Below are 14285 nucleotides of genomic sequence, written 5' to 3'. Positions count from 1 at the left end.
CGATAAAATGAGCTGCCAAAGATGGCCACACTCACACACATATATATATATATATATATATATATATCTATATAGAATATGGTCACACTGTGCTCAGCCCATAACTATGCAGCATATTGTGTAGATGACGCTGCCAAACGATGTTGTCATGGCCAAATTTCATTGGCGGTCTCTGTGGGTGTCAGGGCCATAAATTCTGGCTGCTGCTGCTGCAGAGTGCCTGCTCCACTTGCCCAATGTTGCTCATTTGCCCATTTGGGCCATGTGTCAAGATTTTGGTGTCTTGGGTCTTTGAATGTTTTTTTCTTTTCAATTTGCACATGATGAGATAATCATGTTCTTATATAGATGAGCTGTCACTGGTTTAAGCTAAAGTGTAAACTAATGACAGTAGCTTAAGGAAAATGCCAAATCAAACTGTGGGCACGATTAATTGGGCTTAAACAAAAAATTGTGCATAAGATTAAGAAAAGCTTTAAGTTTTTATAAAGCTCTCTTTAAGCTGAAAGTTACTTTAACTAGTGACTTTTTAGTGCACTGTAAGATTGATTGTTAAAGCACATCAAAGCCTATAATGAAATTTAAGATGTTAGCTTGAATACTTGATTTAAGAAATTATGCTTACTTAAGCTAAAAGTTCGCTTTTGGTTAGTTAAAATCTTTTTCAATTAAATTAAAATTAAATTTCAACAATTTCAAGCAAAAGCTATTGCTGCATGTTAAGCTCGCTTGAAATTGTAAGCACATTGAGTGATTTTTAAAAGCTCATTTCTAAGCAGTCAAAAGCTCTCTGCTCTAGAGCTCTGTTCTGCATGATTAATAGTGAAGTGTCAAGCATAAACTGAAATCTCTTGTTAAGCTCTCTTTAAATTAATAGCTGTTTTCTCATTTTATTTTTTTTTTCTCAAATAATATTCTACAAAGCTGCTTGTAAACTTTTAGCTAATTGTAAAGCTCAAGTCATGCCATCAACACGAATCATGTATATATATTATGGCTATATATATATATATATATGCATATTCATATGCATTTCATATGCTGTCAAGAGCCATGTAATCGTCCATTTGTGACAAGGCGTTGAGCAGCGTCCAAGTCTTTGGATATTCAGAGATTTTTAATTAAAAAGCACAGCATGCGCAGCAAATGAGCGACCCAGGGACAGGCGGGGCGCTGCAGAAGGAGAGGTAGGCATGGGGCAGCCGCCCCTTAGTCTATATGCAAATGAGCTGAGTCCTGCAAATGGTGGCTTTTTCTTGTAAATTAATTTTTGCACTTAGCGTGTAGATTGCAATTACCAGAGACAGAGAGAGAATGAGAGAGAGAGAGCGCGCTCGGCGAGCAACTGGGAATTAAGTTACTATCAACAAAGTAAAAGGAGGGTCAGGAATGCGTGGGCGTGGCTGGCTGACAGCTGGTGTTTGCTGTTGATATTGTTGTTGTTGATGTAGGTTATTATTACTATTATTATTATGCCGTGCCGTGGCACAGTAATTACCGCTAATTGACATTTGCCAGGCATAAAGCTTGTTATTCGCTCGCTGAAATTGCGATATATCTTTATATATATAAGTGAAGAGATCCTTGAAACTGCAAAGAGCAGGGAGGAAATTGATATTGATATAAATTAATAATAATCTAAAAAATATGTCAATTAAAAAATATAAATATAAAAATATAATAAATATATGTAAAAAATATATAAAAAAAAACCAAAAATAAAATAGAAAAAATATAATTATAAAAAAAATATATATATTGCATATAAATTTTAAATTTTAAATTTATAAAATAACCAGACGAATGAGTTCTGTATTTCTTAAATGAAATGTTTTTATAATATCAAAAATATTTTAATTATCCAACCTATAAATTCTATGACTTCAATCAAGTCTTAAGGCTAAGCAATTGGATTTGTCTAAAGAACTATTGACATTTCTCTGAGTGTATCCCATTGTGGCTTTCGCCAAGGTCAACAGACATTTATCATGTTCATTTGATTCCACTGCAATCTTTTTAAATATTTTGTGTCTAGTATTTATTTGACGTTCTTTTCGACCCAGTGCCAGGCTGTGCTAAGCGAAAAAAGAGGCAGCGACTTGCTTTGCACTAATTAAAATGCGAGTCGCACACATAAATATGCAAGGGAAATTCAGCCTTGAGTCAATGTCGGACAGTCGGGCGCTTAGTCTAACCAAATCAAGGTCGTTGTCGCTGAACCACGGACAGCATCGTTAATTAGTAAACCAAACAAAAGAGGAAGGGAGGGAGGGATTAGGAGGGATAACGGCTCTTTAGCTTACTGCCTGCCGGCGCTCAACCATAAGCTTTAATTGCTATATTAAAGACTTTTTAAGAAGGCAGTCAATAGGGCTGAAAGGCTAAGCGTTGTCTGAGAAGTTCACATAAATTGCTCATTAAAATTAGCTACTAAATTTCTTTAGGGATTAATGAATAATGGGTAATAAAAACTAAATGAGTTATGCAGTTTAAATATGGATTGATAATTATCTTTAATATTTGCTGAGCGTTTCAATTGGATGCGAATAATTCGTTGTGTTCTGTTGCTCATGAACTTGAACATGAACTGAGCAATATGAAAAATTGCCAAATGAATTATGAACTGCAGTGAACTGTTAAAGGCAACTGTTAATAGCTAAAGTGAACTGCTAAAGTGAAGAGCTAGAGCGAGCTGCTGTAGTGAACTGCTAAAGTGAATTGTTAAAGGGAACTGCTGAAGTGCACTGTTAAAGGGAACTATTAATAGCTGCTGAAATGAACTGTTAAAGCGAACTGTTAATAGCTAAAGTGAACTGCTAAAGTGAAGAGCTAGAGCGAGCTGCTGAAGTGCACTGTTAAAGGGAACTATTAATAGCTGCTGTGAACTGCTAAATTAAGGAGCTAGAGTGAGCTGCTGAAGTGAACTGTTAAAGCGAACTGTTAATAGCTAAAGTGAACTGCTAAAGTGAAGAGCTAGAGCGAAGTAAACTGCTAAAGTGAACTGCTGAACTGTTAATAGCTAAAGTGAACTGCTAAGGCGAGCTGCAGACAAGAAAGGGAGCTATATATTGAAACAATTTAATCAGCAAATTGAACTGAAATGGAAAACACAAAAAATATTAAAATCATTCCATTGTTTCTAAGTAAAGCTTCCTTTCGAGCCCAGTTTCATCCATATAGGCGCTCACATTTGGCCAGCCTCAATTGTCGCCCATTGCTTCCGGCTCGGCTGTCAATCAAAACTTTTCACTTTCGATCTAGCCAGAAAAAATGCAAATTTCCATTTTTGTGCAGTCGAAACTTTGTTGACACCATTTTGCGTTGCGAAACGAATTCATTTTGCGGCCAATTGAGAGGTCGCCGAAAAGTAGGCAAGCCGAGCGAGTTCTATGCTGCAGCCAGAAGCAACCTTCGAAAGTTGATGTTGTTTAGTTGTTTATGGAGCGTTGGGGAGGACTGCTGCTCCGGTTTAGACAGTAGCATTTTGGGGCGCTAAATGCCTGCATTAGTGGCTCGTTACAGTTGCATGTTGCAAGCAGCTGGCAAATCAATCAAATTACCAAATCCAACTCAAATTGCCAGAGAGCGAAAATAGTAGCAGAGCCAGAACCAGAGCAATTTTCAAGTTCACGAACAACTAACTCAGTCTCTCTCGCTCTGTGCCTCTGTTGTTGTCTCTCTCTTGGCATTGGCCGTGTCGTCGATAGTCATGTGGCATGTCATAATGCAGTTATAATATGCCAGTCGACGGCAGTTGCTCTGCTCTTTTTGCTCGCTCGATTGAAATTATGACATTTTGATGATTTTCTTATTGGTTTGTTATGCGACGTCAATCAATAGATGTTGGCCAACAACAACAACAGCAACGCCCCTTAAAGCGATTCACACTTTAAATGCGACCTTAAACTTGCTTCTCACACATGTGTGTGTGCCGTGTTGGCAGTTTGGAGCTCAAGGCCGCAGCTTAACCCCATAAGCTGTAGGCATCGTTAACGGCTCTAAAAACTCGCTCTTTCTTCTGCTCAGCTTTGTTGCCTGACAGCGCACGAAACGCTTCTTAATTGGATTAGGCCTTAGAACATGTGGCAACATGTTGAGCATGCCATGAGCTTGTCGAAATGTTAACAGCCGTCATCAAAATTTATGCAAGTGGAGACAGTTGTTGAGCAAGTAGCAGCAAAGCCTACTTGAAGTGTTATTTAAGCTGCTTTTTAGACTTGAACAGGATTGAATCGGTTTTGAGGCTGCTGCTTGAAGTTGGCTTCACGTTCGCTAAAGCAGTTATTTATTTTGCCAGCTATTGTTAGCAGTTAACTAAAGATACTATTTAGTTTAATTAAGTTTTCATGAACAGCTAAATCATTACAGCTTATTTCAATCAAAAATCTCTTCTGAAAGCTGCCACAAAAGTTCACTTCATATTCATATTTCCATCAGAGCTACTTGCCTCAATTTAACCTTAGCTCAAATTTCAGCAGATTATCCAAGTGCGCTACTTAAACACACACACACCAACAAATCATATACAACTTATCCTGGCATGTCCTGCCATTTGCAGTTATTACTTTTGGCATTCTTCGGGCTGGCAACTTTCTAGGTCAGAGCAGTGCAGTAATAAGTGCATGTCGCAGCAGCTCAGCTCAGCTCGGCTGCTGATGAAGTTATTGATGGCATTTATAGAAGATGACCGGGCAGAGTCAAAATACATAGTATAGACAGAGCAGATATGGGAAACGAAAGCGGAAATGACGGCATGAATGAACTGAACGCCTGTGTGGTCAGCAAAGTTCCATAACTGAAGGCAGCGAGGGCTGTGAAATGTGATATGTGTGCCAATCAAAAGGAGATAGGAGCTTCATAAGCACAGGCAGTTTAGGGGTTGAACACTTCATGATGATGACAGCGACGACGACGATGATGATGATGATGATGATGTGGTGTGGACAGCCAAAAACTCATCAATTGCTACGCAAAAGCCCCAAAAATCCGTCAGCCATCAAAAAATTGACAAAACTTGAGCAGCGCAGTCAGCTGGAAATAGTTGTGACCCGAACCGCAAATAAAAACTGGTTGCAGTGACATTGGCCAAAAAAGAGTAGAAGAAAACGAGTGAAAGACCAGAAAAAAAAACAACAACAGCCTTGTTATCAGTTAATTAATCGCAAAAACTGAAAATCGAAAAAAGTGCAGAAAAATAAATACAAATTGTGAGCAAAAAAAATACAATTGGAAATGACTGTGCACAGTGGGCAAGAATAGTATAAATTGTGCTCAAATAAATATTGAATAAAAGAAGTCAGGGTTCCATCAGTTCCAAATACATTAAGTAAGACTGCTCTAGTCGGGAGTGACTCAGAGATACCCTAAAATCTGTGCTGCTACTTGAAAAGGACCATGGCTAGATTGACTCAGTTCCACTAAAAAATTTCTGTTCCAGAATATATATACTTTCAAGGAAATCAGTATGCCCTAAATTGAATGGATATATGAATATACGAATGGCAGCTTAAATATTTACAATACTAATGGAGCTTAGGGAACTCGGCAGATATTCAGTATATACTATATATATACGGATTTTAAGTAAATCAAAAGAAAAAAAACAAAGAAAATGTTAATTTTTTATTATAATTCATGACTCACATGAGTTGGAGCGAAATTTATTGCTTTCTCTTCATAGAAAAAAGATAAAAACTTTTCGAATAGGTTAGAAAAAAATATATATGAAAAACAAGAAATTATAATAATTTGTTAAAGATTATAAATATCGTTTAAATATACAGTTGGTTACAACAATAAAAATAATATAAAATAATAATAATAATAAATTTAAAATATAATAATAATATTTAGAAGTAGCTAAATACAATATATATAATATATAACATTAATAATGATATAACGTGAACAGTGTTTGATTTCTAGAAAACATAAATTTTAAATTATTTTTATTTTATATTATTTTAATTCATTTCATAATATACTATTATTATTATATAATATATTGCAGACATGTTTTATTTTATATTAGGATTTTTTTTTGGCTTTTTGTCTGCAACGTCTTCTGCCTCTCCTAAGTCTTTCAGCCTTTGGTTTTGATATTTGACAACCCTTCGCTCGATCACACCCACAGTCCATAGTTTGCTGTTCGCTGTTCTTTGTTGTTGTTGGCTGTTATCGTCATATATCCAAATTTGTGTGTGACATGCAATGCAAATTAATTCAATGCATGTTATTTTTATCGTTGCTGTGGGCTGAGGACTGTGGGCTTTAAGCGGCCGGCATTTGCCTGGCGTCCTTTTCTTGTTTTTTTTTTTTTGCTGATGCCGGAACCCAAATATTTGACTAGAGTAAACAATTGATTGGGGTTGCACTGCTGAGTCATGTTTTTAATCGATCTACCTGTCTTTGCAGTCTCAATCTGTACGAGCTGATCAAGAAGAACAACTATAATGGCTTCAGCATGAGTCTGATCAGACGCTTCTGCAACTCGATTGTCAAATGTCTGCGTTTGCTCTACAAAGAGAATATCATACACTGTGATCTCAAGCCGGTAAGTACACAGACTATATATATATATGGTATTGATATTTACTTTTGTTTTAATTTACTTGAACAGGAAAACATTTTGTTGAAGCAGCGCGGCAGCAGCTCAATAAAAGTCATCGATTTTGGCAGCTCGTGTTATGTGGATCGCAAAATCTATACCTACATACAGTCGCGATTCTATCGGTCCCCTGAGGTGATATTGGGCCTGCAATATGGCACGGCCATCGACATGTGGAGCTTGGGTAAGTCAATGAATGAAAGTGGGCTCTTGATTTTAATTAAAGCACATTTCGCAATATCTCTGCTCTGGGCGCCTCCCGCGCTGGCCTCGTTGCAATGAAAATGAATTTTTAAATGGTTTTCCCTTCTGCATTTGCCAGGCAAATTTATAGCCACACAGACACAAGCACACACACGTTGCATCTATAAATAACTGTGTGGGTGTCGCTGTGTACGTGCGTGTGTGTGTGTGCAGGTGTGGTTATATACAACGCTTAAATATTTTATACACAGTTTTATGGCCACGCTGCATGTGGCCGGCATTTGTGCGAGTGTATTTGATATCAAATGGGCGTCCTTTTAATAGTGGGTCATGCGGATGACATTTGCAGTGTGCGACTTTTCAATGGGTTTTATATGGCTTCAATGGTCGGGCTTGCCATTTTTAGCCATTGACATGAAAGTTCAGAAAGCGACGACTGTATAAAATTCTAATAGCGATAATTATTCATTACTACACCACGTTTGTACGCACGTATTTCAGATAGCCAATCTAATCAGCAGACGTGCATAAACTAAATCATCTCATTAATCAGACGCAGACAACTCAACCGCGCTAACAACTAACACTCACATTTTGTACTCCTCACTCTAAGGTACAAATATATATGAAATCAGCCACTCTCTCCCTCTCATTCTCACTTAATACACATATGTAAACGAAATAAAAAGCAAAGCGGCTGTGAATAATAGCTGTATCCTATAACAGCAATGCTCAGTCGGTGCATAGCAGCCGTCTCACTTCCACTCGCATATTGTCCACACTATTTGCTCTGCTGTACTAACATAGAAACGAGATCAAAAGCAGGAGCGCTATTGTCGGCTGCGCTTTACAGTTATATTCTTAATTGCCTCAACAGCAATGTTCACTCAGTCGATGAATGCCTTTTTGCTAGCGCTGTATCCCAGCATAGCAGCGAATCTACTAACACACGCAAACGAATATAACGGGATCAAACCAACACATAGTTGACGGTCTCTGTCAATCAACCCATGCGAGTATGCAGTGAAATATTTATTTTATTGGCTTTTTCTAAGCTAATTTCTAGCCATTAGATGGCATAGCCAGCATGATCACTAGGTATCATCAAGGAGACATCCTACTGACGGCTGCTGAAAATGTATTAAATATAAAAATCTAATTTGAAGATACATATTTTGCTGAAATATGAAAAGGCAAAGTTTCGTTACTTTCACCTGCTGTGATGTCGTGCTACCCTCATTCACTACTTGACACATAATACTAGGTGGCACAGATAAAACGAGTGGGGCGGGGTGTCATGCCCCTAGCTGTTTGCTGTAAGAGTCACATTATTCAACACGTAACCCATTTGCTGTGAGTACAGTAACTCAAATAAGTAAGCGCCCGCATGAGCTTTCATTCGTAAAGAAGTCAGGAGGACAGTGTCTAAAAATAAACTCAGGCTAGCTTTTATTAGAGCCACACACACACACACACTGAGAGGCCCATTATATCTCACGTATTGTGCACATTTAATGAGGCATTTGTGTGTGCGAAGCGCATAGCTCACGATATATATTTTTGCTGCTGACCGGACGTGGTCGTAGTCGGAAATGGCCGCTAAAAGGATGTGTGGCAGCAGGGCGAAGGCGGGCGCTACAGGAAGCAGCGTTCACAGCGCTAAACCAAGGGGCAGGCACAGCTCTTGTATACATAAACTTCACTTGTTGAGGGCCCAGCCAGCCCCCTTGCTGCTGCCCTTTGCTGAAAGTATAGCTCATGCTATCTTATTGTTTCAGCTCCTTGCAGGCTGCCTGCTGCCTGCTGCCTTTTGCCTGTTGCCTTTTCCTGCTAATTGGCATAGTGCGTGTTTTTACACTTGGCTGCGCTGCAGCCAGTCTGTGCGCAGCCTGAAATTCGTGTGCAGCAATTGAACACTGCCATTTGGCAGCAACATAGCTGCAGCATAATGAGACGCTGCACTTCATGCTCAACTGATATGGAAGTAATGGGTGTACTTGGCAGAATAGCATATAATTAATAGACAGAGCTGGCTGTATTCTGAGCAGGAATGGCGAGTGCTATGGAAATTAGACTGAGATGAAGGCAGTGAGCTCAGGTTCAAGTTAATGCTGATTAGGTCTTAACTGAAACTGATTGGAAATGCAACTAAATCTTGAATTATGCTAGCTGAGATCTTGTGTTCTCAGATACTTGTTTAGCTGAGAGTTTAGAGTTGATAGAATGAAGAATAGACTGATTTAGTATATATTCAAATTTATTAAAATATAATAATTAATTTAAAATAATTTAATTGACATACCAGAAAGGTTTAATCACTCTACAGCTCACTCTTCAGCTTCATTTTCAGTTGAAATTTTTAATAATAAAAATTATAATTTTAAATATAAAAAAACACTTAGAAAATGTGAAATGCATAATTTATGTGTAGCGTAAAATATTCTTAGAATATGGATTTAGTCAAAGCGTTTTGATTAGATATACTTTAAAGTCAATGAAACACTTCAGCAATAAAACTAAATTAAGTAAAGCACAACTTAATATTTTCTTGATTATATATATATATATATATATATATATATATATATATATATATATATATATATATATATATATTTTCTTTAATATATATATATATATATATATATAGGATTAGACACACATACATCTCTCATATATACACTCTTGACTCATCAGGCAGTTGCTGACTCATCAGCCGCATTCCTAAATCAAGTTTGGCCAATGCATTTGCTTGTCCCTTGGCAATCGAATCAATATTGCGCGCGCTGCACTTGCAAAGCCCTGAAAGGCCACTTAGGCCCTTTGCAGCAGCAAATAAATAATGCCCCAGAGTCGCTCAACTGTGCCGCACTTTGAACTATGAACTGCACGCTGTGTGTCCTGCGGTCAAGCAGTCGAGCACGTGTTTGTCCCGGACAAGGCTCAGAGTCAAGGTCGTTTGTATTCGCTCTGGCAGCCGAAATGACTGCAGCTAAATGACGTTGAGTCTTGACGCCTGACAAGTGAGCGTGATGAGAGTGAGGGAGTGCACGACTAGCAGATACCCGGCCAGCAGTGTGCGACCTGCTTTAAGCCAAATATTTCGATACTTTGCCAGCTAATATGCCCGCCTGCACATGGCTTAGAGCTTATCGAAATCAATACTAATTACATTGACAATTTTGTATCTTGCAGGCTGCATTTTGGCCGAATTGTACACAGGCTTTCCGCTCTTCCCCGGCGAGAATGAGGTCGAGCAGCTGGCCTGCATTATGGAGGTGCTGGGCCTGCCGCCCAAGGTGCTCATCTCTGTGGCGCGCCGTCGCCGTCTGTTCTTCGACTCGCGCGATGCGCCGCGCTGCATAACCAACACAAAGGGCCGCAAGCGTTCGCCGGGCAGCAAGTCCTTGTCACAGATTTTGCACTGTCAGGATCGCTACTTCATAGACTTTCTGCAGCGCTGCCTGGAATGGGATCCCGCGGAGCGCATGACGCCCGATGAGGCGGCCCATCACGAGTTCCTGCAGCCATCCGCGTCGAGCCGCCATCGCAGCTGCCGCATGTCCACAAGCTCGTCCAGCTCGGGCCTGAACAGTGTCTCCCAGAAGTCTTCCTGCTACAACTTTGCAGAGATCTCGCCTGGCAACGGGCCGGTGGTTGCCTCCATCACGAGCACCACGGCCGTTAGCAATGCGGCCATTACGACCAAGTCCATTACCAGCAGCAGTTCTCGTCAGCCCCATGGCCATGGCCACGCCCACGGCCACGCCCAGTCGAATGGACACCTGCCCGACATCAAGCTCAGCGCCAGCGACAAATACAACAGCATGCAGAAGGTAGCCGTGCGCTCAAAGATCACCTCGAGCGTCTCCGATCTGGAGTCCGTGCAGCAGTATTCGTTGCATCGCATCTACGGCGGAGTTGGCAGTGGCAGCACTCACCACGTTTCCTCGGCAGCCACCAGGAAGCACCTGAGCGGCAACTCCGCAACCAACAGCAATGCGAGCAGCAATGCCAATGGCAACAGCAGCAGCAGCAGCAAATACGGCAGCTCCACGCTGGCGCACAACCATCACAATGTGACGCATCACAATGCATCCACGGCGACCATTGCCACCGCCACGCATCATCATTATCACCACAGCGGCCATGGTGTGGGCGTGGGCGTGGGCGTGGGCGTCGGGCAGGTGGGGCCGTTAACAGGTGCCGGCTCAAATGTGGCCATGTCGCACTCGCAGTCGACTGGCGATGTCTCCGATCGGGCGATCTTTGGGCGTGCTTGACTTAGGGCGCGGCCCACCAAGCTCGAGCTGAAGAAGTGCAAGCTGGTCAACATGATGGACTTCTGGAGCTAGAAGTGGCGTCCACAGCAATGCGCTGCACTGCGGGAGGAATAGCAGGCCACTGTTGTACCCCTGCCAAACTAGCTGTAAATGTTAAGCACATACATACATATATATATATATAATCTTATATATATATCTATTTATATATATATATGTATTCATGTAGGTATTTAGTTCTTTAACTTATGTCTGTGCATTGTGTATTAAGTGTGTCCCTCATTAACTGGTTGCAAAAAGAAAAAAACCACGAAATATAGATATCTATATTTAGTTATACATATATAGTTCATATATATAAACACACACACACACACTTGCAACACTCTTGCAGTATTCTCAGTTTGATTTTGAACTCTTTTTTTATTGCTACTGCCATAGCTAAAGTATGCATATATATATATATCTATATATATATATATGTGTATAAATACATCTTTATATATGATTTTGTATTTCCCAACAATGTATTTCGCTCCCAAAAGTATTCAAACGTCTTCAACAAGCTTTTCAAAACTGTATTCAACACGAACAAATTGATATAACATAAATAATATAAAAATAATACACCTCAAAAAGGTATAACATAAACTAGCTATATATATATCTATATATATGTATATCGACTCAAAAATCTGTAAACAATTTCATACAGCTTCCATGTGTTTTGCAACAGTATCAAGGCTGTTATTAGTTACAAATCTGCATCGTGACTATATTTATATAAGTTGGAATGTTTCATCATCCTCTACTCAAAGCTCAAATGTAGAACTCTTTATAAAAATATTAAAAACAAAAAAAAAGAAAACTCCCAATTGCTAGGGAACCTCATAGACCCACCAAATTATCAAATCGAAAATACCCCAGTTAATTAAATAGACTAGATATATATATATATATATATATATATATATATATATATATATATATGTCTAGATAGTTATAGACGGCCTCTCTGAAACATTCTAGCCTAGAACTTGATTAGTTTCTATATCAATTGAGCGTCAAGTTTGACAGCAAGTTTAACGTAAGTTTGTATTTTGCATGACAGAATTTGAGCAAGAGATTTCGATATCGATAAAGATCGATACAGAATCGATTTGTAATTGAATATGTCCAACTCACACATGTCATAATCTAATGAGTATACACACATATTATATAAACTATAAACTATAAACTAATATTACGTAATTATTGATTAGAAAAGGAAAAGAAACAACAATTTATTGCCAATACCACACAAAAAAGCATATATAAGAAATGAAACTTTAACTAATTCTATGTAAATCGTATTAATGGAAAAACAAACAAACAAACAAAAATAAATACAATTTTAATATAATCAAAGTTTGAAACACACACACACACGAGACAGTTGAATGTTAGCCCTTTCCCCTTCCCCAATTACTGATTATAACTCCCCGCCCCTCCCACTCTCTATAAGCCGGAGCCTAGACTGTCGTATGAACAAAGTTTTGTGTGCGTACTTTTAGATATCACTGTAAACAGAATGCAACTTTTGCTCATGACTTTGATAACGTCGTACGTTTATATATATAAATGATATATATATATATATATAGATCGCGATTTAGCTTATATATATACATAATAATTTCTGCCTATTTTATGTATTATTTATGTTCTTATTATATATATATATTTCTCTGCCTACTACTACTATTACTACTATATCATTTTTTCTTTTATGTATTATGATCTTTATTCAATTTAAAAACTAAAAAAAAAAAAGCAAAAAACAAAATGCAAAACTTTATTTACAAAGTGAGTTTCGAATTTAAAGTTTAGTATTAAATTATGTGAAATGAAGAAGAAAGCAAAAACAAAAATTACATTTAATTATAAACAAATATATCAATTTTTAATTAATGAATCATATTTAATGGTGTAGAAACCAGAATGAAAACAACAACAACAATATGTAATCAATACAATTACAATAATTGAAAAATAAATTAAAAATTATGTACTCAAAAAATCGTATTTTTATTCAATTTTAAATTTACCAGGCAAGGAAAAAGCTTTCTTTTGGCTTCAACTTATTCAAGCGCTGTCAAGTTCCTGGTTCGTATGAGCTACGTGGCACCATATAAGGGTTAAGCTGATAAGAAATTTAAGAAAATATTGCATACTTTTAGGCATTGCAAAAATTTCACTGCATAACTGAATTTTGCATAGATTTTCAATTTGATTTGCTTAATACTAGTTTGTTTTTACATTTGTATGCTCGCATTTGCTGCTTATAAATGTCTATTAATATTTATATACTAAAACAGCAAAGTCTATGACTCGTTTTTAGATTTAATTTATTTACTGAAGATGGTTTTTTATTTGGGTTGCCTAATGGAGTACATATTCAAAAATTTCTTTAGGGCTAAGACTTATTTATATGATATTCCTTATATATCACACACATTTCATAGATTTGCTTGGCTGCCAATCTCTGAGCTGTTCCACCTGTAAAACCTGCAGCTTATTAAATATAATTTTTTGTCTTAATTTTTGATTAAGTTATAGCTCGCTCACCTGCTTCCCCAGTTGTGTCTCTTTTGATACGGACAGCGTTTTGACACCATTTGCAAAAAGCCTTTGGGGCAACAATTTGTTAATTTAGCTTTGGTTGCAAACTTTGTTTATTTTGTTGTTGCTCTTCTGCTTGTTTTTTTTTTCGTGTAACTAGAGTTATGCAATATCCGAATTATGGATGTTTTTGATGTTTGTGCATCTATTAAATGAGCATTTGTGTAATAGCCGCCGCACGTGTGCCTCGCTCTTGGTATCTGTAAGAGATAATTTAAATTAAATGCTGATTTTATTAATGGCTTATAATTTGTTAAACACTAGTGGAAGCTAGGGCACAGCTGTACCAATTGCAGACTGTGAAGATCATGAATGATTTTCACTTTTTACTATGAGAAGCACTTGACAAGTGTTTTGCGTGGGGGTTTGATCCGCTGAGAAAAAGACGAGAAAGCGAAAATTCTAAGTATAAGCCCACAGCATCACACATGTGTGCGTGTGTGTGTGGAAAATCTTCATTCTGGAATGGAAAGTAAAAGTTGCCTTCACGATCGCTGATTCAAGGCAAACACAAATAAGAAAAACAA

At 38.0% G+C, this 14285-nt stretch overlaps 1 protein-coding gene across 1 annotated transcript in view; it reads left to right on the top strand.

Moving 5' to 3' along the window:
- The window catches only part of LOC111600346 (dual specificity tyrosine-phosphorylation-regulated kinase 2), a 44478-nt gene extending 33208 nt beyond the window's left edge, over positions 1-11270 (top strand). The window contains exons 6-8 of the mRNA XM_023316413.2: positions 6415-6553; positions 6620-6791; positions 10007-11270. Coding sequence (XP_023172181.2) covers positions 6415-6553; positions 6620-6791; positions 10007-11094 — 1399 coding nt within the window. The 3' untranslated portion in view covers positions 11095-11270. The remainder of the gene's footprint in view (positions 1-6414; positions 6554-6619; positions 6792-10006) is intronic.
- Positions 11271-14285: the final 3015 nt, after the last annotated feature.

Source organism: Drosophila hydei, unplaced genomic scaffold, assembly GCF_003285905.1.
Source record: "Drosophila hydei strain 15085-1641.00,03,60 unplaced genomic scaffold, DhydRS2 tig00008124-arrow-arrow-pilon, whole genome shotgun sequence".
NCBI classification, from domain to species: domain Eukaryota; kingdom Metazoa; phylum Arthropoda; class Insecta; order Diptera; family Drosophilidae; genus Drosophila; species Drosophila hydei.
This window is presented reverse-complemented; position numbering and strand designations above follow the sequence as displayed.